This window comes from Eutrigla gurnardus, assembly GCF_963514095.1.
Source record: "Eutrigla gurnardus genome assembly, chromosome: 2".
NCBI classification, from domain to species: Eukaryota; Metazoa; Chordata; class Actinopteri; order Perciformes; family Triglidae; genus Eutrigla; species Eutrigla gurnardus.
Genome location: NC_139916.1, coordinates 7,175,474 through 7,198,251, shown reverse-complemented (window position 1 = coordinate 7,198,251; position 22,778 = coordinate 7,175,474). Strand labels below are relative to the sequence as shown.

The 22,778-nt window shown below is 42.9% G+C and overlaps 5 protein-coding genes across 7 annotated transcripts; 2 read left to right on the top strand and 3 right to left on the bottom strand.

The window, feature by feature from the left end:
• Positions 1 to 507: 507 nt before the first annotated feature.
• On the top strand, positions 508 to 4,373 carry tardbpb (TAR DNA binding protein b). 2 transcript variants are annotated; one of them, XM_084034592.1, is made up of 5 exons: positions 508 to 1,286; positions 1,926 to 2,089; positions 2,185 to 2,325; positions 2,438 to 2,608; positions 2,699 to 4,373. In XM_084034592.1, exons 1-5 carry the CDS (start codon positions 1,046 to 1,048, stop codon positions 3,188 to 3,190), a joined length of 1,209 nt encoding a protein of 402 aa, XP_083890718.1. In that variant the 5' UTR covers positions 508 to 1,045; the 3' UTR covers positions 3,191 to 4,373. The 2 variants fall into 2 exon arrangements, with proteins under 2 accessions (XP_083890718.1, XP_083890717.1); XM_084034591.1 differs by having other exon boundaries at positions 2,185 to 2,334.
• A 71-nt stretch (positions 4,374 to 4,444) lies between these two features.
• On the bottom strand, positions 4,445 to 8,137 carry cenps (centromere protein S). Its single transcript, XM_084034621.1, has 5 exons — positions 7,700 to 8,137; positions 7,442 to 7,565; positions 5,791 to 5,824; positions 5,584 to 5,650; positions 4,445 to 5,406 (listed from the first exon to the last, which is right to left on the bottom strand). The coding sequence occupies exons 1-5, from the start codon at positions 7,727 to 7,729 to the stop codon at positions 5,293 to 5,295; spliced, it is 369 nt and encodes a 122-aa protein (XP_083890747.1). The 5' UTR covers positions 7,730 to 8,137; the 3' UTR covers positions 4,445 to 5,292.
• Positions 8,138 to 8,423: 286 nt separating this feature from the next.
• On the bottom strand, positions 8,424 to 9,216 carry rbp7b (retinol binding protein 7b, cellular; the record flags this gene model as incomplete). Its single annotated transcript, XM_084031402.1, has 3 exons — positions 8,424 to 8,531; positions 8,663 to 8,841; positions 9,144 to 9,216. The coding sequence occupies 3 exons, from the start codon at positions 9,214 to 9,216 to the stop codon at positions 8,424 to 8,426; spliced, it is 360 nt and encodes a 119-aa protein (XP_083887528.1).
• Positions 8,705 to 22,567, bottom strand: h6pd (hexose-6-phosphate dehydrogenase (glucose 1-dehydrogenase)). Of its 2 annotated transcripts, none has more exons than XM_084034573.1 (6): positions 22,455 to 22,567; positions 13,924 to 14,590; positions 13,707 to 13,824; positions 13,341 to 13,610; positions 9,144 to 13,253; positions 8,705 to 8,841 (listed from the first exon to the last, which is right to left on the bottom strand). In XM_084034573.1, the coding sequence occupies exons 2-5, from the start codon at positions 14,563 to 14,565 to the stop codon at positions 11,908 to 11,910; spliced, it is 2,376 nt and encodes a 791-aa protein (XP_083890699.1). In that variant the 5' UTR covers positions 14,566 to 14,590; positions 22,455 to 22,567; the 3' UTR covers positions 8,705 to 8,841; positions 9,144 to 11,907. The 2 variants fall into 2 exon arrangements, with proteins under 2 accessions (XP_083890699.1, XP_083890698.1); XM_084034572.1 differs by lacking the exon at positions 22,455 to 22,567 and adding an exon at positions 18,767 to 18,919.
• On the top strand, positions 9,568 to 10,609 carry LOC311029468 (uncharacterized protein). Its single transcript, XM_084034608.1, has 6 exons — positions 9,568 to 9,690; positions 9,771 to 9,833; positions 9,932 to 10,011; positions 10,111 to 10,241; positions 10,338 to 10,404; positions 10,484 to 10,609. The coding sequence occupies exons 1-6, from the start codon at positions 9,617 to 9,619 to the stop codon at positions 10,549 to 10,551; spliced, it is 483 nt and encodes a 160-aa protein (XP_083890734.1). The 5' UTR covers positions 9,568 to 9,616; the 3' UTR covers positions 10,552 to 10,609.
• Positions 22,568 to 22,778: the final 211 nt, after the last annotated feature.

The following is a 22,778-nucleotide window of genomic DNA, read 5'->3' as shown; positions in this document are numbered from 1 at the left end:
GTTGGAGTGGTACTGGGAGCTTGAGAAGGAGCCGTTTCCGCATGGTCCTAGTGCACGCAAATTTTATATATATTTTTTTGTAGGGCTAACATTAGTTTCCGGGCTGTAACAAGGAAAATAAAAGGGTGCAATACTGCCTTGTGGAAAAAGTGGGGGACATGTCCCCTGTGTACCCCACATAAAATACGCCTTTGCGGATCACAACAACCGCCATCTTCCCATGTCTGCATCCGACAACAACAACGGCGCTGGTGGGCGTACTCACTGTCCTTACGGGGGGAGGGGGTTAACATTATTTATCAGGAATATAGTTAATTGTGTTGCAATGAATCCCATAAATATAACACGCATATACTATGTTTGAGATGTTGGTTTACAACTCTATAGTGAAGAATGATTTACGTACTGCCTATATTAACGACGCACTCTGGATACAAACACCACCGTGAAATGAAACGGCCCAGCCTCATGACGTACTTCCTTTTTAGCTTGCATAAACCATTTTGGTAGGCCGTACATGGCGGTTTCATATTTCTCCCTCGTGGAAAAAAATATTCTCTGCTACGTTTCTTGACGTGTTTTTAAGACGAGACACGCGTTTTTGTTGTCGGGTAACTTCGTCAGCACGTGAAGCCGTTTCGAGACAATCGTTTGTGGGATTAGTTATCGCAGGACTCTACGCAGTTTTCATTACGCGGCGCAGTTGAACGTTATTCGTCCAGTGTGAACGACACGGATCCCCGTGGTTCTCACGAACAAAGGAGCGGAGAGGCCGATGCAGGCTCGTTAGTGCAATCGAAGCGACGCATTTATTTATGACATAATTTAAAACTAAACACATCACAGCGCTCTTTTTGTTATAGTATTTTAACGCGAGACGTATTTTTCCTCAAATATCAACCTCACGAATTAGCTTGACTTCATTCAGTCCCGCTAGCAACATCGGCTAACTGCTAGCTGCGACTGTGGGGGGCAACTAGCGAGCGGCTAACGTTAGCATTGTTTTGATTCGAGCAAAAGGCGTTTTCTTCGTTTGGCGGGGGACATGGCTGAAGTGTACATTCGAGTGGCAGAGGAGGAAAATGAGGAACCCATGGAGATACCGTCCGAGGACGACGGCACGGTCCTGCTGTCAACCGTGGCAGCTCAGTTCCCAGGGGCGTGTGGCCTACGCTTCAGGAGCCCCGTGTCCCAGTGCATGCGAGGGGTGCGTCTTGTGGAAGGGATCCTACACGCGCCAGAGAACGGATGGGGGAATGTCGTATATGTGGTCAACTATCCAAAAGGTAGACATGGGCACTGTTCACTCATTGTGTCTTTTACGTAACGCTTTGTACGAACAGGTGGTGCGACGGTATTTATTTATAATTCATGATGTCGCTTCAAGCACACTGGAAATAGATGACAATGGCGTGACCCGTAGTTTGTCAACGCCCACACGTGCGAGACACTCAAATCCATTCACAAAAACGAGCAAAACAAGGTCAGCGTTTTATGAAAAGTTGACAACTTTTCATGACAACTCCTGATAGAAATGCTATCTCTGTTTTATTTACACTGAGGCGTTTGTCAAAATATTGGAATAACCTGAATATGCCATAATCAGGACTAAAATGTCCAGCGCCTGATGTCAACATACAGTTGAATTTACACGTTATTGTGGGGGGGATTTACTTAAATGTAGGGTTTATTAGAGGGGTGTTGTAATATGTTAAACTACATGTATCTAATAAATTATAAGTCCTAACATCTGCACAAAACTGCATAATCATTAAAATGCATAAGATGTGTAAATACAAATCTAAAGACATGCTTGTTAACACTTGAGTGTGTATACATACAAGTCGGATACATTATGGCAGGGAAAGTCATGTGAAATGTCAGGTTAAAGTACAGTATGTTCCTATGTGTTGACCACATTTTAGACAACAAAAGGAAAATGGAAGAAATTGACGCCTCCTCTGCTGTGAAAATGAAGAGAGGGGACATGAAGACATCGGACCTGATCGTACTGGGCCTTCCTTGGAAAACATCGGAGCAGGACCTCAAAGACTACTTTAGCACGTTTGGAGAAGTCATCATGGTTCAGGTATAGCATTGATAATGGTAATTAAAATACACATTGCTTTGGGTTGCATGCGGTGAAAACTGATCTTCGTTGCTCGACGTTTGTTCTTCTCTCAGGTAAAACGGGACGCCAAGACCGGAAACTCTAAAGGATTCGGCTTTGTGAGATTCACAGAGTATGAGTGTCAGGAGAAGGTGATCTCACAGCGGCATATGATTGATGGGAGATGGTGCGACTGCAAGCTCCCTAACTCGAAGGTAGATCTGGTAATGTCCCTATGCATACCCACATATTTTTTCTAATTCAAATAGTGTTAGCATTGTTATTTCTATATAACCTGTGGGGTTTATTCTGCTCCCCTCTATTTAGCAAGGTCCAGATGAGCCACTGAGGAGCCGGAAAGTATTTGTAGGCCGCTGCACAGAGGACATGACCACTGATGACCTACGGCAGTTCTTCATGCAGTACGGAGAAGTTACAGATGTCTTCATCCCCAAGCCATTCCGTGCTTTTGCCTTTGTCACATTTGCAGATGATCAGGTATACTTCTAAATGTGTGGAAAGTACTTCCTGTTGTACTGGTACCATTGCCCAAATGACCCAATTCTTGTCTGTTTTTCCCCCTCGCAGGTTGCCCAATCTCTCTGCGGAGAGGACCTTATTATCAAAGGAATCAGTGTTCACATCTCCAATGCTGAGCCCAAGCATGGCAATAGGCAGTTTGATCGTGCGACACGGTTTGGAAATGGTTTTGGGGCTCAAGCATTTGGTAGCAGCCGTAGTGGGTTAGGCAGCAGCAGTAACAGTAGTCTGGCTAATTTTGGTTCCTTTAGTCTAAACCCGGCTATGATGGCTGCTGCACAGGCTGCCCTGCAGAGTAGTTGGGGGATGATGGGTATGCTGGCTAGCCAGCAGCAGACATCCACCTCAGGCAGCACCTCCAGTGGAACAAGCTCTAGCAGGGACCAGAGTCAGTCTTTCAGTACAGGTAACAGCAACTACGGCACCAGCTCAGCCAGTCTCGGCTGGGGAACAGGGTCAAACTCCACAACCAGCGGCAGTGGGTTTAGCTCAGGTTTTGGGTCCAGTATGGAGTCAAAGTCCTCTGGGTGGGGTATGTAAGTTAAGTGTTTGAATGGTAAGTATTGTGACAAAGATGAGTCTTTTCAAAATTTATTTCTGGTGTTGATGCGTATCTGAAACCTTAACACTTTTGTGGACGATGTTTTGTACATTTGGAAAAAAATGCTAAAGATTTAATTTAGAAAGTGTTGAAGTGAATTGTATACCAGGATGTCTGACTAAAGTGCTATTTTTGATGTGTCATTCGTTTGTATCCATTTCAACTGGATTCTCTAATGCATGTATTGTGAAATGTGATATAACCATTTTGAAAATGCATGAATGTTCGTGGTTCACCATTATCCGGCTCTGTCATCGACTCAAAAGGCAATCTTGCATTGGGAAGAATCTGGTTGAAACCTAAATGTTTTAAGTGCAACTTTATTTGCAGTCAAGTTCTGTGGAAAAGCCTTCATTGAAATCTCTTCTGCAGTTCACCTCTCTTCCATTTCCCTGCGAGGAAGCTCCTCTTTGGCAGCATTCTTGGGGTGATATCGGTATCATTCTCCCTCCTCCCACCTGTAAATGCTATGCCATCAAAGAACGGCTTCACTCCGCATGTTCTAAGAGACGGTGGGTGTTTTCATTTTTATCCACTTTTAAATGGAAAGAACTGCGCAACTGACATTTTAAGAACTGATGAGTGCGATTGAGGATGGGCTTGTGACGAAGAGTGAAGCGATGAGTGAGCGAACGGAGAGAGACGCGTGAAACGGACTGGTTGTGCGGTGAAAGAACCCCAAATCTGACTGCTTTTTGAATGTGTGAGTGGAAGCTGCAGATGCTACGAGCGCCTCTCCTAACATGGACATTCTTTAAGTAGTACTTCAAGATTTTTTTTTTTTTTTTTTTAAATCTTTGCAAGTTTTTCCTTACTCTTAAGTATGTGGATAAAGTGCAGAAATATCCCAAATGTAGTGGAATGTTGTGATGAATATTTGTATTGCTTATATTATCTGATTTGAATGATGTATGGTGTGTGCTTTCATGTTTTTTGAACTGATCTGTAAGTGTGTAGTTGATGTGGATGACACCTGCTGAAGACTCTGGGGGACGCGAGTGGTGGTGTGAGAACGTGGAGTGGTGTGTCCAATTTGGTTCCCAGTAGCTCTTGTGTCGTTTGTGAGGTGTTTGAAAACATGTCAAATGAAGGGAGTTCTCTAATAAAGTTCATTTAACTAGATGCTTAGTTGATATTACTTTTGGGTCAGTTTTGTCAAATAAAAAAACGTCTAATTCGATTCACATATCTAGGGACCTTGGGCTCTGCTGGTCGAGGTCTCCGTTTGAACCCTGACTGAAGTCCGTTCTGAAGGACGAAGACGGAAGTTCCAACACTTTCAGTGTGTGGCCTTCTCAGACATGACATGGGGTAGTACCTGTCTTTTTGCTTTTGATGGCTTGTCGGGGTGAATGATCCCTTCTTTACGATCCACATCTACCTTTAGAGTTTAGAAGGAAGTTCTAGGGGTTATTTGCATGTAGATGAGCTCAGCAATCTGGCATCACCTCAACTATATATTTTTTATCCCTAATTTGGCTTAAAACAACTACTGACACATTTCTGAGCTTTGTATTTAGTCGTTTTTAGATGGACTAATATACACTTGCAACTTTATTGAGTACACCTGTATCATTTATAAAACTATTTAAATATTCACCTTGTTGACATAGTCAGAAATGTGTAAATTCAGGTATGTTTAAGAGAGTTCATACCAGAGACTTTATACAGGTGTACCCAATAACGTGGTCACTGAGGATACATTGATAGATTGCCTTTTAATTGTACATACAAGGCATTTCTTGTGTTCATTATTCTGACACAAACGAGCCTACTTTCATTCAGTTTATACATAATCTTTATTGTTGCATCATGCCACACATACAAATGCACTATAATGTGAACATGCATCAGCAGGTCCCACGACATAACACTCAGAAGTTTTATTCTCTAAATCTGCAGAAAAGAACATATAAAATCATATTCTGTAGCACTCCCATGAAATGAATGTGGAAGACTCAGCTTATTGTCATGTGTTTTTCATGTGTATTTGAATGTTGGGCCCATGTGAGACACTGCAGGCCCGTCTGTGTCCTGTCCTTTATTCTCTGCTCTCCTCCTCCGTGTCCCTGCTCTTCCTCTTCCCAGTGTTCCTCTTCTTCAAATCCTTCTGCTCCTGGTTCAGTTCTTCACTTTTATTTTGTATGTAGATGGACTGAAATAAATAAAGAAAAATTAAACATGTTTGCCGTCTGCTGTAGAATATATATATACCCATACAGAGTTCCACTATACTGCATGATTAGGTTAGGATGGTTTTTGCATGGCTTTAATTGACTGGTGTAAAATGATAACGTGCTGTATGAGTCCTGAAAATACAGAAATAACTCACCAATGCTGTACTGCGACGGGCAACAAGCTTTACATCCTCAGCAGACACCGTACTTCTTTTAGCATGCCTGAAATTTGAGATTGTCAGTCAGGTGTGTGAAAGTTAAGGATGCTAGTTCTACTAGGTTGGACTAAGACAAATTAAAATTTACTGACTGTACACAGGTAGCTCATCTGTCAATATGGTAGCAAAAATAACGATTCTTACCTTGCAAAGGCCTCCAGGTCTTTAGCAAATATATCTGGAAAAAGTGAGGGATGTTAAATTGACCCGTTGCAATTATGAAACAGTAATTTTGACCATCTGGTAGTGATATGTAAAGTCAGAATAATGTTTTGCAGTTGGCTACACATTTCTCAGAACTTCTCTTCATGAAGAAGTTGAAAAAATACAATAAAAATGACATTCAATTCCAATTTCATCATTATCAATTCATAAACATTTGCAAAAAAATTTATTTTAAGCTTTGTTTGGACATTTTTTCATACGTTTTTTTTTTGTTAAATAAAACATTTATGTAGACACCAAAAGGTCAAATCTTTGGAAGCAGCTGTTAGAGGTTAACTGCAGTTAAACGAGAGGTTATGTGTTGTGACGGTGTAATGAATGCTGGATGAACATATCTGCAATAGATTGTCAGGGTTATTCGACGAAACAGAAGATGTGAAGTGGATAGTAAGTTGTGGCCAAATGAAGGGGTTCTGTAAAACTACCATATTTCTATTGTATATCTGTATAAATTACAGCAGCAGCTGTTGTACCTGAAACATATTAGCTTGGTTTTGTGTATTTATTAATGACATTCTGAAAGATGGCAGTGATAAAATGTTATGCCACTATGTTAGTGGTGACAAAGTACTTTTTCTTTGTAACGTCATCAGACGTCAGAGCGCTGACGGGAAATGAGGCTAGAATAATGGGAGATGACTTGCAACACTTTCTCCACGACATGTCGGAGGGAAATATTTTACTTGTGACTGCACTAGAATGGATTTGATTTAGTTACTAGCTGATTTGTAGATTCCAATTTATAAATACAAAATATAGAAAACAAATATATTATTATTATTATTATAAATGACTGAATTTGTTGAAATCAGCCCCACCTTTGCCAGATGCAACATTGGAGTGATGCGTGAACTCAATAAAATGACTGGGTCTGCTGGTAGATTGTTTAAATAAGGTTGTGCCATGTGAGTAAAATGTTATTTTGGCACAATACATTTTTTTTTTTTTTTTTTTTTTTAAGTACATATGATCTCCATCCAAGTAGCAAACTAAATGAAATTCATTCCAGGTTTCCACTCTTAAGTCAAATTCCCTGACTTCCACTGACTAAACAGCTGAATGTCCATTCATTTGAAAGTTTTAAGTACAAAACTTGAAGTTTTTCACTGCTTGAATGATGTACATTTATTGTGTTATTTTATTTTGAAGGGACTGAAAACCAAGTAACCATAACAACCACTCATGAAATAGGGGAAACTCGTGAAAAATAACCCAGTAAAGAAAAATATAGAAATATTACATTTTGATAATTGGCAACTAAATGCTACAAACAAGATTCCCTTGAAATAAAATCCCTGACTTTACCTTTTTAAAACAAAAAGAATTGCCTGATATTCCAGAGATTCCCTGACCTGTGGCCCTAGGGTGCCTATGAGTTTGCACGTGTGTTTTCTGGGCTACTGGGTGTCTGTGATGGTGCATGGTGTGGACTAGTTGACACCCATGCTGGACTAGTTGACATCCAAGCTGAACTAGTTGACACCCATGCTGGACGAGTTGACACCCATGCTGGACTAGTCACACCCATGCTGGACTAGTCGACACCCATGCTCGACTAGTTGACACCCACCACATTGTCTGAACGTTGTCTCGGCTATCGCAGCGACCACCTGCCGGCTGAACTTCCTGCGGTGCTCCTCTCCCATCCTCTGACACAGACGACCCGCGGTGTAATGGACGGCTGCCTTCAACCGCTGAACATTTACAGGTAAATCACATTACAAGACATCCACGTGAATGGAAAATACACCCGCCGGGTGCTGTTTAACGATAAATCACAGCCAAACGGATACGTAGCAAGTAAAACACGTTAAAATAACTCTCTCACCTGCTGCGTTTCGTCCTTATCGTCGGACATTTTCTTTCAACCACAGCGGATTCGATTAATTAACAAAAAATTGGGAAACTTATGACAAATTCGAGGCGTGCCAGACGAAACAAGACATCTTTCAAAACAAAAACTCGCGGCACAAATCTGACTTTAAGTCGATGTTTAATGTACAGCGCCCCCGCGTGGCCCGGAGGAGGCACTACAACGTTTTCACATTACACGTCCATTACACTTGAAGAAGTACATAACAAGAATAATAAGTATATATATAAAACGACATTGTGTGACATCGTGTGTCAAGTAAATATATAAAATGCTCACTGATGATGGATCAAGAACTTTCCCCATGTCGTTTATATAAATCATGCTGAGGACAGTGTGTTGGAAATACATGAATATGAAGTTCTTTGAAATCTGTCGTGGTTTTCACAGAGATCACAGAGTCCTCTTATAAATCTGCTTGCACACTTGATTTTCACATGTAAGTTCCTGAGGAGAGAAAAATATGGAGTTGTATCATTTTCACAGTAGCAACAACAACAAAAAAGCTAAAAAAAAAAAATCTGTACTACTGTTTACTAATTAATTATACCATTTTTACATGTTTTTTGTTTGAGTCCACTAAATACTATAAATCAGCATAATGTGACACAATATATATTATATAGTGTTGATCACAAACACTAATTGGACTCTGAAGGACCACCAATAACAACAGCGGTCATACCAGATGAAGCTCGTCTCCGTCAATCCAGTGAGACCACCCTCGGTTCTTCTTTTCTCCTTTCTGAACACACACCAACTTATCATTTTCCCAGTTCACCACAGTCTGATAGAGGACGAAAGGCAAAAATAAGGCTTTGAGATGACGGCTCATTCACTGAAAGCATTTGCTTGCTTTTATTTTTCTCAAAGTGATCACACATATGCATGAAAACATTACAATATTCCATTTTTTACCTGACACAACCTGTTGTCCATCCCTTTAGTCACCTCTCTGACCTCTTCTCCGATTTTAAACGAAGTCTCGTAATTTTTGAAAGAAGTGAAGGTCTGGATTGTGAAACGGTCTCCGTCTTGCTTAATCACTTTCTGAGGCTTTAACATTGAGGCAATCTTGCGTGTTGCAAAATCAATGCCTGTGTGTCAAAACCAGAGGAAATTGTTAAAAAAAAGAGTTTTGTGAATTCATGTTAACTTCACCCTGCAACCACCTCCAACGTGCTCCGATCGGAAAAATAAAAAAAGCGTTTACTTCCTCTGGTAACATGTAAGCCTCATGGATGGATGGAGTATCTCTCATTACGGCGTTTACATAAATGATGCTGACAATTTAACATTCAAGAGATAAACTGCTCAGTCCACTACACATAACACATCCCTCATATCATAATTAAACATTCAGTAAAAGAAAAATGCTAAAATGTTAAAGGACACTTACCAAGCGCAACCATGTATCCGTTGAAATTGACATTGCTGATGACGTCCCACGTCCCGCTGTAGTCGACAGGCATCTTTGCATGTTTGGCTCTCTGTGAGGAGCAGATATATATACACCGGCTGGGATGTTTCATTGTGTGTCAATATTGGGGCAAGGGTGATGTTTCTCTGCGTGCAGATCTTTCACACACATACAAAGGAGGAGCGGTGAGAGGCGGAACGACTCATTACAGAACATGAGGAAGCTGGTGATTATTCTCTCATTTCCTGAGTATGTTGCATCTTTTATCACGCTTAATATTCCTAACTGATCCAAAAACAGCAAGCTCTTCTTAAAACTTGAATTTATGTGCAGATGCTTCCAGTGAATACGACGGGCAGCAGAGGTGGAGGCAGCGCTCAGAGCGGTTATTTCGCCAGCTGAACACGTCCAGCCTTCAGGAGTAGAGTTACAGTCCAGAGTGTGTGGCATCCATGTTCCTCTACATGCTGGTGTTCGTGGCGTATCATAGCAGCAGACGGATACCCAGGAATCAGAGGTTGAAATTGTAAGTTTGTGTTTTGAATTGAATATGTATATACATCGTTTACAGCAAGGTTTCACCGTGATGTTTTATTCCGTTTGTAGTCAAATAGTGAATGCGGTGTTCGTGGCCCTTGTCCTCGTCCCCCAGTTTTACGTCATGGGAAGGTAACTAGGACACAGGCCGTGGCGTCCAGCCACTGACCTCATGGGTCATTCGTACAAGAGGCAATGTGGAGCGAATCACCATCTGTTCTGTTTCAAAGGCCCACATCCTCAAGATACTGCAAACAGCCTCTTCTGAACAACTTGTCAGCCTCAATCGCCTCGTCGTTCGTGGCTTCAGGTAAATAACGCCAGACACACGCAGAAAACACCACAAGCAGAAGAGAAAAATTATATATATATATGAATAAATATGGTCGTAACTTCAACTCTTTAACAGGATTTTCAGTGATTTTCACGCTGATGGATCCAGTCCCTCGGAGCTTGTGGGCCTCCTATCATGTGTTTGGACTGCTGACATGTGGACAAGGACTGTGTACCGCCATCCTGACCTTCAGAGCAGCAGCATGTGTGAGACAATGACTGACGTCTTATCATTAACTTCCAGAGAATCTGTACCATAAAAACAAACAAAAACACATGTTATTATGTACTTCATATTTGCAGGCCAGTACAACCCCTGAGCTGTACTACATGTCCCTTATTCTAACCGTCTCTGCTATTTTCAGTACAGGTGAAGAACATTCCTCATTAATTATACAGGACCAGCCATTTTCAGCTCAAAGGACTAACACCCGCCCGTGTGCGTTCAGGTTTCTTCCTGGTGAGAGGAGGACTCTGGGTGACCAACAGGAAGCTCGACCCCGAGCAGAAACAATGAGACAGTCCAGCTGTCCCGCGTTGACATCCGATACTCCACATATAAAGATTTCATGTGGTTTCCATGCCACCAGCAGCCGGTAACACGAAACCATGGGAAAGAGACTTAATCCTCTGTATTAACGCTCATTTCAGGAAAAAAAAACACATCACAAAGCAGGTGTTTGTCTCAATTGTTTAAACTGTTTAATTTGTATTCGTTTCATGTCACATGTCAGTCATAAGAAGCTAAATAAATATGTATTTTACACTGTAGATTCATTATCATTACAGTACTGAATTGGAAAAGTGAAGCTACATTGAACAGATGATAGCGGGGAAATTAAAACTGAAATGCTTTTGATTTCTGTCAGTTTGAAAATAGGATAAAATGGGAAAAAGTTAGTCATGGAAAGAAAATCATAATGCATGTTAGAAATAATGCTACGGAATCAAATGGTTCTCCACAGACCTGTACTGTTGTTTATGAGACCAGACTGCAGGACGTCTGAAACACTGATGCTCACCGAGGCGGGTCAAACAAAGGCACACATGACTGCTGAAGGCGTATGCATCAACCTTTGGATTGAAATAAAGCTGCTCTTGTATATGTCTATGTATATGTATAAAAAGCACCTACAGATCAGAGGTATTGTGATTTTCTCAGTGGAATGTGAGCGGGTCAGAAATGTGCTTGTGAAGCACCAAATATTCTAAATTACCTGAAACATTTCAAGAACAGCAGTTTGCGTTTAATCAACAAGAAAACAGATTATTAACGTGACCAGGAACACATCATTGTGTTGTAATCATTATATTTTAAGTAGGCCACTGCTATGCAACATTAGTAAACCTACACTTGAGAATTGTAGATTACATAATCAAGAGAATGACTGTAAATTCACAAAATCTCCTGAGATCATACAAACACGCTGGATAATAAATTAAGTTTGTTGGAATTTTTTTTTTTTTTTTATGCAAACGGTTCCACATACCCTGTATCATCTCACACATGACTACGCTTCAATAAAAAAATTGCATAGGCATTCATCTCACACACAAATCAGAAAACGATTGGAATTCATTTGAAAAAAATAACTTTAGTTGGACTTTCCAATAAATAGGACTGTTTGAGTTGTTTTTAACCAATTAACTTACGGACTGCGAATGCATTCTTGCCAGGAAGCTGATTCGGTATTTGGTTGCAGGCTGCCTGCATGCACTTTGCTCTTGCACTCACTGTGCGTCACCAGACTTCCACCAGCTGGTAGCTTGACAGTGAGTCCTAACAGCCTGCTGTTTACATTCATAATGCTCAAATGGTGCTGGTTTGTGCTTTCTATCCCAAATTTTTTTTTTTTTATCTGCAATGTAATTCCTATCCTAAAAGTGCATCATAGTCTATATACCACACGAGTCTGCCGTGGACAGGCTTCACCCCGGTGACGGGCCACTTGTCCGGGTCGTCCTTCACTCGGCTCAGCTGGGTGATGAGTTCGTGCTTGCCTTTGCCCATCACTAAGAGAGCGACCGTGCGAGCTCGGTTAATGGCACTGAAAGTGAGGCTCATGCGCTGGTGAGGCTTCGTGGGGCTCTCGGTGAGGGCCACCAGACCGCCCCCGAGCTCGCCTGCTTTGCTCCCGGGGAACAGCGACGCCGTGTGGCTGTCGTAGCCGACTCCCAGCAGCACAAAGTGGAAACTGGAGCCGTTAACCGACTCGATGACCTCCCTCTCGTACAGCGGAGCTCCTCCGTCCTCCTCCACGCACAGACGCTGGTTGAGCTGCACCGGCATGGGGTGGATGTTGTAATAGGGGATCCTCACGTTCTGCAGCAGATGGTCATGCAGGCTGCGGAAGTTGGACTCCGGCTCGGTCAGCGGCAGGCAGCGCTCGTCCACCATCCACACGTGGGTGTTCCTCCAGGGGAAGGAGAAGTGGTGCACGGCCAGCCTGTGGAACAGAGCGAGGGGAGTGGACCCACCGGAGAGGGCGAGGTGGAAGACGCCGCCCTCGAGCACAGCCGCCTCCGCCGCGTCCTGAATGTCTGCAGCCAGCCTCTCCACCAGCTCCTCGGCCCAGGCGGACACCATGTCGGCGCTACGGAATTTGCCTTGCATCACCTGGAAATCGTTGCCCGACATGCCGCCCATCTTGTCGGGGCTGATGATCACCACCTCGCTGTTGAAGGCGATGTCTTTCCCTTTCACGCGGACGTCCAGCAGGTCCCCGTTGTCGGCTCCCCCGGGGTAAATGCGGGGAAAGGAGCTGGCTAGGCTGCTGAGCAGCGGCGTCCACAAGCCCCAGGAAGCCAGCAGGTTTTCGGCACTAATAAAACTATCCTTACGTCCGGCAAAAATGTGAGAAATCAGCTCAGAGTAGGCTTCCCTCTGCTCTGTTGGAGTCTGCACATAATAGTCAGAAATAGACAAACCTAGAATATTGACGTCCGTGTGCTCCGTCACTTCCTTCCACTCGCTGTCAATTAAAGCTGGCCTGAATAAATTCTTGCTCACAAGAATGGCTGGATATTTGAGGCTGCCGTGGCCAAAGAAGAAAACGATCTGTTTGGGCTTGCAGTGAATGCTGTTGTGGTTCTGGAGACAAAAGATATCATTCTTGAAAAGTATGCGTGCGTATCCCACCCGTTCATCCAACATCTTCCCAGAGGTCAAAAGAATGGGCACGCCTTCGTACTGGGCCTGATCGATGTGTGCCAGCACGGCTGAAATACACAAAACCGCATCACAAATTAGTGTTTAAACGTACTGTCAAACGCATCAAATCAAAATGAGTAAAAAGAAATCGTCACCTGCAAATGTTGGTGTGAGACTGACGTGGCTTTTAGTCTTATTCATCTCCTGCTGAACCGCGGTTTGATAAGCTTGGTACTGGCCGACCACAGCTTGGTTCTTCCCTACGGGCAGCAGGGAGCTGAAGATCTGCAGCTTGTTCCGGAGGACTTCCTCACTGCTGCTCAGATTCACGGGAAGCCTCATGGTCAACAGGGTCATGACCTCCGTCAGGTGGTTCTGTAGGACATCTCTGATCACCCCATACTCGTCATAGAAGGGGATCCGACCTTGGGGGGGGGGAAACACAGAGAGAGTATCTTAAGACTTCGAGCTTCATTTTTAATATCAAAAAGACTAAATTATTAACCCAATTTTGAAATCACCTTTAACGTCGAGGGTCTCTTTCAGTACGATCTCCACTCTCTCGATGTGGTTCTTGTTCCAGATGGGATCCAGAAACCTCTTGTTCTCTATTCTGAACGGAAGGATCTTTGCAACCACCTTTATTCACAAACGCAGTAAAACGCACCGTGAATTCCAACATCTCAGATACAGAGTGGACAGGTGACAGGCACACGCCGTGATGTTGGATTTTCTCACCTGCTTCCCCAGGTAATGGTCGATTCTGTACATTTCTTTATCCTTCAAGGAGGTCCCGAGCTGAGATGCCAGTACCTGAGCGCTCGGGTAGTCGTGTCCGAAAGGCTTCTCGAGCACCACCCTCAGCCACGCCCCGCCGGTCGGCCTGCAACTGTTATTTATCTTATCGGCAACATCAGCGTATGCAAACGCGGGTACTGATAGGTAGAAGAGCCTCCCCGCCTCGGTCATTCCCTCCTGTTGCAGCTCTTGCTCGATGTGCTTGGCCAGATCCCGGTAGTCCTCCAGGGTGGTCAGCTGCCGGTACTGTGCCAGCCGGAGGTACTGCTCCTTCAGGAGAGCACAGCGCTCCTGCGACACGTCCTTTGAGCAGGACACCGCCTTCAGGACCCCGAAGAGGACCGGCTTGGCGGCGTCCGGAGGCGACAGTCCTCCGCTGTAGAAGGAAAAGGTGTTTCCGCTACTGACCTGGTTGACGTAGAGCTCGAAGAAGCCCTGCCACAGGTACTTCTTTGCCAGGTCACCGGTGCCTCCCACTATCACCACCGACACATGGCCGGGCCTCGGTGCCTCCGCTCCTTCCTGGCCGTTTCCTCCCTGGGCACAGAGAGCGACCAGAAGCAGGAGCACCGTCACAAACATGCTCTGGTCCTAACCGTTAAAAGCCCTGTATGAACACAAGACAGGAGAGAGATGACATGTGGATTAGCAAAGTCATATCAAAGCTAAATATATGAGTTACACTTTACCCCACGATTCGATTACGATTCAGAAGGTCAAGATTCCATTATTAAACGCTTCTCGATGCATCTCTAATTTGGTTTTTACATAATGCGAATTATTCCTTCAAATCTTTCAAACCAGTTCCTAATTGTATGATACAGATGTGCTACATTTATCATAAAACAACTTTTAATTAATAATCGATTATAGTCTTTACTGCATTGATACAGAATCGTTCAACAAAGCATCGCGATGCACCATAGAATCGATTATTTCACACACCTCTAACTAAAACCAGGCATGAAAAGGTATGTTTATGCTTATTTTCCACTTTCGATTAATCTGCCGATCATTTTTTGTATTATTTATATTGTCTGTAAGATATCAGTGGATAGACAGTAATAAAAAAACAAATGCCTATTATCAATTCCCAGAATTCAAATGTCTTTTGTCCAATCAAACAGTCCAAAAACTAAAGACGTGCATTTTACTCAACTCAACTCAAACTTTATTTATAGAGCACATTTTTCACGACCAATGGTTGACCAAAGTGCTGTACAGTTCAGTAAAACAAATACAATACAATGTGAATAATAAAAATAAATAAATAAAAATATACATAAAATACAGTAGACGGGTGTCATGCTCAGCCTGAATTAAAAGCCATGGAGAACAGGTGGGTCTTCAATAGGGACTTAAAAACCTCTAGGGTCTGGGCTGATCTAATATGCCAAGGCAGGCTATTCCAGAGCCTCGGGGCAGCCGCCGCAAAGGCTCGGTCCCCTCTGGTTTTAAGTCTGGTCCTAGGGACTTTCAGGAGCAGTTTATCTGCCGACCTCAGCGCTCTGGCTGGATTGTGACAGTGTAAAAGTTCAGATAAGTATAGTGGTGCCAGTCCATTTAAAGCTTTAAAAACAAATGGCAAAAGTTTAAAATCAATCCTGAAGCGGACAGGGAGCCAGTGTAGTGAGGCCAAGACTGGTGTAATGTGGTCGCGCTTTCTTTTTCCAGTCAGGAGACGAGCGGCAGCATTTTGCACGAGCTGCAGGCGACGGAGCAACGACTGGTCGACACCAACATACAGAGAATTACAGTAATCCAGCCGTGAAGAAATAAAGGCATGGATGACTCTCTCTAGGTCTCTGGGAGGAAGATAGGCCTTAATCTTGGCTAAGAGTCGAAGCTGGAAGAAACTCGTTTTGACAACAGAGCTGACCTGCCTGTCAAATTTAAAAGCACTATCTAGTGTTACTCCAAGGTTCTTGACATGAGTGCGGGAGTTAGGAGTAAGTGGGTCCAGAAAACCAGCAGAAAAATCATGAACATTTTGCCGAAAACATAATAATCTCAGTTTTGTTTTCGTTAAGATTGAGAAAATGTATGTCCATCCAAGTTTTTATATCAGATAAGCAATCAAGCAACGGCTGCAATGTATCCTTACTCTTGGATTTTAAAGGGATATAGATTTGTACATCGTCAGCAAAACAGTGGAAAGAAATGTTGTGTTTCGCAAAGATGGATCCCAGGGGCAAGAAATACAGTAAAAACAGGATAGGGCCCAAAATAGAGCCTTGAGGGACTCCACAGGTGAGAGGGGCAGTGGTAGAGGAAAACTCCCCCAGGTGAACTGCGAAACTCCTATCGGAAAGATAAGACTCGAACCATTTGAGGGCAGTATCTGTGATGCCTACGCACTGTTCTAAACGTAACAGAAGGGTCCTGTGGTCCACAGTGTCGAAGGCAGCTGACAGGTCTAGAAGCACAAGGACAGCAGAGTAACGGGGCGTACCCACCAAACGCGATGAAACTTCATCGCGCGACAAGATTACATGTAAAGTCAATGCAAAGACGCGATTAGACGCTTCATCGCGCCGGGCGACGCGATGGACGCGATAGCGCGGCGCGATGGACGCGATGGACGCGAAAAATCGCTTCATCGCTTCATCGCGCCATCGCTTCATCGCGCCATCGCTCGAGTTGAAATAATTGAACTTTTGCGGCGAATTCGCGTGAAGACGCGCCGCGACAGCCTATCAGCGTTGAGATCGTCACCGACGTGCTGACGTACGGACGTCCTGGTGTTCCCTCGCTTTTTGCCACAATATTTATATATTATATTATATTATATATTGCCCATAATCAAAGTTGGGGGGCGCACGCACGCGCGCGCACACACACACACATACATACATATCAATCCCAGCTCTTTCACACACAGAGATCTTTTTTTTTTCGATTGTTTATCACTGGGGCTTATGGCCGGCTATGAAGCACCAGTTCTGGGCAGAGCAGCAGCTAAACCTCCCGGTCCTGTACCCTGGTTAGCAGGTCTTCAAACTGGGCAACAGTCAGCCTGAAGTACCGCTGGAACCGGCCGTCGTCCAGGCGCAGCTCCTGCAGGAGACGGTGGAACTCGCCGAGCTCACGCCGCCTCCGTAGGGTAGCATGCACCCAGAACCGACGTCGGCGCCTAGCCCGCAGACGAAGCTGGGAACTTCTCCAGAGTAGATACAGTGCAGCGATGGTGGTTATCTCAGCCATGATCGACGAGAGAATTAAATGGCGGAAGAAATGTTGTTGTTTGGGCGAGCTCGACGCGATGACGCGATGCCGCAATGAGGCGTTTTTTGGCATATTGGACCGGCGTCAAAACTGGAGCGTCTAGCGCGACGCGATTTCATTTGTCGCGCGTTTCAATCGCGTTCATCGCGTTTGGTGGGTACGCTCCGTTACCTGCATCAACAGTTAAAATAAGATCATTAAAAACTCTTTAAAGGGCCGTTTCGGTACTGTGGCGCGGTTTAAAGCCAGACTGGAATTTTTCATTGATGCCATGGAGAGTTAAAAATGATTGCAGCTGAACATAGACTACCTTCTCCAGAACCTTCGACACAAACGGTAGCTTAGAGATAGGTCTAAAATGAGAAAGAACAGAAGGGTCTAGATTTTTCTTTTTGATTAGAGGCTGTACTACAGCATGTTTGAAGGCAGCTGGGACACAGCCTGAACTGAGACAAGTGTTTATAAGAACAAGAACACTTGAGCCAACAGTATCAAAAACTTCTTTGAGAAAGCGAGAGGGAATGCTATCAGAGGGGCAGTTCGTAGGCCGCAGACCCTTCACTATATCTGAAAGTGATGACAGCGACACAGGCTCAAACTGGTCGAAAACAGCAGGGCACATCGGTGTAACAACAAAATCGGGGGCAGCCAGTGTGTGTAACTTAGACCTGAGAGCACAGATTTTTCCGATAAAAAATGTAACAAAGTCTTCACAAAGGGAAGCTGATGGCAGGATGGAAGGAACCTCACAGGGATTTACAAGAGAGTTTATAATGTTAAAGAGAACTTGTGACTGTTTGTGAGCACAAGATTAGATAGATACTTTGTTTTAGCCTCTTTTACAGCGGTCTGATAGATAAAGCAACCTTTAAGGCCTCTAAGGAGACATGGAGTTTGTCCTTCTTCCACTTTCTCTCAGCACGCCGACATGAGCGTCTGAGAGAGCGGGTGGAGTCATTCAACCAAGGCTCAGAAAGTGCTTTAGTGCGTCTGGATCTAAGAGGAGCAACAGAATCCAATATATTTTTACATATGGAGTTAAAACGGCTAAGACACTCCTCAGCGCTAAAATCACAGTTTTCATCTGAGATCATACATTTGTTAAAAATAACTGAGAACTGGGATGCAGTTGAAGGGTTACCATCACAAATGACAAAGAAAAGCAGCAATCTTTCACATTTTAGAGTCAAGAATCAGCACATCTTTTGCATGTGACTGAAACATCAAAACACTATAAAAAAAAATAGTTGCTGATCAATAGTCCTTTGATCGACTAATTGGATGATCAGCTTATTTGTTCAGCTCTAAATGTTAATGTTGTGATTAAAAGCAAATTAAACACGAAAGTCTTAGAAATACCACACAGTTCTATTCGCATTTTTAACAAGGCACACATGCAATAGATACGGCTAAAAGATTAAACTTAAACCTAAACATAAAAGTCAGTTTAAAGAGCCAATGCAGATGCATATTCTAAACACTATGGATGTAAAACAATAATACCTATAACCTTCAGATACAGTGGAACTGGGACAGAATAGAATAGATAAAACATTACTTAGCAAAGTCTCTGTCTCCAGCTGATGAAAAGTCCTCTGAGAGCCGGAGAGGCGATGCAGGAATATAGTTGGGTGTAATGATCAGTGGGTAGTGTACTGGTGCAGCAGGGGTGTAGACTTTGCACTTTGCTTAAGGCCATGGAGCGCCATGTATTACTGCTCAGATGTTGACAGAGTGCTGGGAAAGTCCGACCAAATAACTAATGGTTTTGCAACGACTTTAAATAAAGTATTTGGCAAAACAGGAAAGGCTGGGGCGAAGGACAAAGACAAAGTGCGATCCGCTGCACACAATGGTCACCTGGTCAGTGTGACACAGTTCACTGGTTAATTACAAAAGACTACACAGCCAGGACAGTGGGGGAGAGGAAGAGATCATCCTCAAGCCTTTTGAACTGAATGTGTATCAGTGATGCTGCAATTTAAACAGACTGGGTTTGACCTGTTTTGTACAGCAAAGTGATATAAAATGGCCAAACACCTACACCTGTGTGCTGTCTGAGGACCTCGAAGCTGTATTATAGTGACTTGGTGTAATTTATCACATTTCAAAGATTTGAAGCCTAAGATATCTGGAAACCCTGTCTAGTCATAAACACATAAACCAAAATGTCTTCTCGCTCTTAACTGGAAAAGCACCAGGCTTTGATGAGTAAATTTGGGGGTGTTCCCCTAAAAACCACATCTTCAAATGATAAACTTCTCAGGGAAATGATGCACCTGCACTCGGTCCTTCAATTGTGGAAGACCCATGCCTATCAAAGTTATTGAGATGAAAATACAAATGTCAATATTCTTTTTGGGCTTCCATATTCAAATGAGTTCACTATTGGGGCACAGTTTTAAAAAGGACATTAGAACAGGCAAACAGCAACATATCTAAAAGCCTCTTCAAGGCACTTATTGAACTCTACTTGTTTGAAACAAATTGCAAACTGGACACAAACACACATTTCAAACCATCAACATCTAGATGTAGATAAAACATATTTTTTACTGTGTTCACGAACAATATTTATATGAAAAACAGACCCTTAATGTGAGGAATCTGGATTTTTGCTGCAGAGTTGGAAACCTGACTGATAACAGAGAACATTTAACCCCCCCGTCCCGAGGGCACGCCCCACAGTATGAAACCCCTTTTATGACCCAGTGCAACATCTGGAATCCCAGCATTCCACCATTGTGTTTACACAGCGGCTACACAAACAGCCAACGTCAGGAGTGCTGCATTAACCAGGTGGTTAACCTGGTTAAAGATTACAGTACACTACAAATATTTATTTCTTAGGAGTAACCTCACATCTTATATGAAGATTAAAAAAAAACATGCTGGAAAATTAGATATTTGACAGAGTCACGGTTTGTTTTCATTGCTCTTTTTAAACTACATAACACTTATCTTTTTCTCTATTGGCCTCAAGGGAATGACTTTCTGCTTATTTCCCCCTCTGGAAACAATAAAGTATCATCTCTGAAAAGGGCACTATCTTCATTCAGCTTTGGGTGCCGTTCCTACGCTTTATCCAGTTAATTACAACACATGATCCCCCCTCACAGTCACAAGCTGCTTTTCATTTCCTATCAGCAAAGAAAATCTCCCCCTCGCACCGCAAACTCTCTCCAAATGGACTTTAACTTGCCGTACAGATTGAGAAAAAAGGGCATCTTCTCTTTCCTGAATGGGCCGTCCCACATGACCTTCAACTGACCGTCTCACAGACACACACATGATTTTTATCCTGGTGAATTTCTGTGAAAGGTTCCTCGCTCCAAATGAGACCGCTTTAGCCAGAGAGCCTCATCCGCATGTACAATGAGGACTTGTCTCAGGGCTGAGAAGTCTTGTTGATCACTGGGGGAAAGCACTGCATGTCCGTATCTTTGTGGTCACATTTGCCACAGCCAAGTGCTCTGAGGTGGATCTGAGTCTTCTGCCAGGGATGTTTAAACGATTCACTCCTCATCTTAAATTAAACTGAAGAGCCTATTCAATGGTCTTGCTTTGTGGCTACTAATTGCATCATTAGCCTTTAGTTCCAACTAGCTGATGATCCGTTGAATTTGGACCACGGTTTATGAAGAATAACGGCATCAATAAGATGCTTCGGTCACATAGTGAAGATCGAAAGGACCTAATTTGGCAGTAAAATGACCTGACATTGTCCACTTGTTTGCATTCATGCAAAATCAAGCTGAAACAAAGTGAATAGTCCATTCAACACTAGGTGAAGACGTGTAAATGTAACCGTTCAAATTGATAACACTGACTGACAGAGAGTATAATTTCCTGGAGCCTCGGTTTGTTTTTTATTTTGTACTAACTACACTGAAGTCACAGATATTAACCAGTTATTATTGATACACATGGACATGTTTGTATGCAATTACGCATACAACCATTTGGTAACACACTTTCATACATACTATTCTCATTTATTTATTATTTATCTACTATTCTTGGAGTTTTACTTCTCATACATTTTTCTGGAGGGGGCTGGAGCCGATCCCAGCTGACATTGGGTGAAGTACCACACTTAGTATGGGTCGCCAGTCTAGCACAGGGCTGACATGCAGAGAGACAGACAACCAATATCTATGGGCAAATTAGAGTCATCAATTACCTCTTTGCAGTCACTTCCGGTATTATTTGTATTATTTTATATAATGTAATATTTAGTATTTTATGTTTTTTATCAATTAAGTACTTCTAAAAAAAACAGTCAAACCATCCCCCATGTTGTTGTGCGGTACATAATATACTAAGCATTACGGTAAGAGCGTGTAAGCCAACTGAACCCAGCGAAGAGTCCAGGGGAATATTACATTCATTCAAAAAGTCAGTCAATAAGGCTGTCAATACTGAATAAATGAATACATAACTAAACAAACAAATTATATATTTTAAAGGGCATCCATTTTTAAATCCTAAAAAAAGAACGTCCTCATCCTGTATTAAGAGAAATGTGCTTTCATCTTAAGTTAAAATAGACACGTAGTGAATCCTTGAAGTTTAAAGGGGTGTACTGTCATTTTGAAGTTGGAAATGTATACTTTACAATTAAGTATGACAATTGGAATTACACTTTTCTTTGAAATACTGTTTGCATGTAGAAATTATTGTTTTTGAGTTATTAATTTAATGTATGAATTTAATGTATTAAAATCGTTTCACTTATTAATGTATTCCTTGTTTGTAATTAATACATTCATTATTAAAATACCTATTGACTGATTTATTAAATGAATTAAATGCCCTGTCATGTTCGTCGGATTGTTGCTTTTATTTTGAAGTCAGTTCTTACCGTAATGCTTCGTATATACCGCAAAACAACGTGGGGGGGCTTGCTTAACTGCACTGGAAAGGAATAGTACACGTGTAGCGTACAGTACAGTACAGTACAGTACCCCTCCGGACATGTGTGTTTTCCCTATACTGTAGTCTCGCTAACCAGGAAAAAAAACGGCACAAAAATAAACGCGAGTGGATGATTTGTCGGTGGAAAGCGTTTCAAACGGTTTGGGGAATAAAACACACCAGGAATGAAAGTAGTAGAACTTCGGAACCACCGTCGGTTCGTGAACGTAACGCAGGAATGAATGGACTGTACGTAACAGTAGTGAGCTACTTTAGCGAAGCCACGCTCATTATTATTTAACGTTACAAGCCGTAGTCGTTAGCCTTACCAATACACACACCGACGGATGAACAGGCGGGCGAAACATTGATCCAACGATTCCACCTGCTAGCTGTCAAACTTCACTTCCGCTACAGGAGCTCGGTTCAAACGGGAACGCGGACTACCGCGGATTGATCCCGGAATATCGACGCTTCCGATCCCGACGTTTTTCTGTTCTAGGATCGATTCTCGTATTCAAATATCGATATATTAACTCAACAAAAATGTGCGTTTTTATCATTAAGGTGGACACAACGGAAAGTAACGACGCTATCACCGGGAAAAATACCCACGGGTAGGAACTACTTCTCCTTCCGCCTGTCACAGTCAT

What these genes read in the sequence shown, in the direction of transcription:
- LOC311029468 (XM_084034608.1), top strand. Translation starts at nt 9,617, where the DNA reads ATGTTCCTCTACATGCTGGTGTTCGTGGCGTATCATAGCAGCAGACGG. An exon ending in CAGTTTTACGTCATGGGAAG is followed by an intron (nt 9,834 to 9,931) that starts GTAACTAGGACA and finishes TCTGTTTCAAAG; the next exon opens with GCCCACATCCTCAAGATACT. An exon ending in CCTTCAGAGCAGCAGCATGT is followed by an intron (nt 10,242 to 10,337) that starts GTGAGACAATGA and finishes TCATATTTGCAG; the next exon opens with GCCAGTACAACCCCTGAGCT.
- h6pd (XM_084034573.1), bottom strand. Translation starts at nt 14,565, where the DNA reads ATGTTTGTGACGGTGCTCCTGCTTCTGGTCGCTCTCTGTGCCCAGGGA. An exon ending in AGAGACCCTCGACGTTAAAG is followed by an intron (nt 13,611 to 13,706) that starts GTGATTTCAAAA and finishes CCCCCCCCCAAG; the next exon opens with GTCGGATCCCCTTCTATGAC. An exon ending in TCTCACACCAACATTTGCAG is followed by an intron (nt 13,254 to 13,340) that starts GTGACGATTTCT and finishes TGTGTATTTCAG; the next exon opens with CCGTGCTGGCACACATCGAT.
- tardbpb (XM_084034591.1), top strand. Translation starts at nt 1,046, where the DNA reads ATGGCTGAAGTGTACATTCGAGTGGCAGAGGAGGAAAATGAGGAACCC. An exon ending in TGTGGTCAACTATCCAAAAG is followed by an intron (nt 1,287 to 1,925) that starts GTAGACATGGGC and finishes ACCACATTTTAG; the next exon opens with ACAACAAAAGGAAAATGGAA. An exon ending in GAGAAGTCATCATGGTTCAG is followed by an intron (nt 2,090 to 2,184) that starts GTATAGCATTGA and finishes TTCTTCTCTCAG; the next exon opens with GTAAAACGGGACGCCAAGAC.
- cenps (XM_084034621.1), bottom strand. Translation starts at nt 7,729, where the DNA reads ATGTCCGACGATAAGGACGAAACGCAGCAG. An exon ending in ATAAGGACGAAACGCAGCAG is followed by an intron (nt 7,566 to 7,699) that starts GTGAGAGAGTTA and finishes GTAAATGTTCAG; the next exon opens with CGGTTGAAGGCAGCCGTCCA. An exon ending in CCCGTCGCAGTACAGCATTG is followed by an intron (nt 5,407 to 5,583) that starts GTGAGTTATTTC and finishes TATTTATTTCAG; the next exon opens with TCCATCTACATACAAAATAA.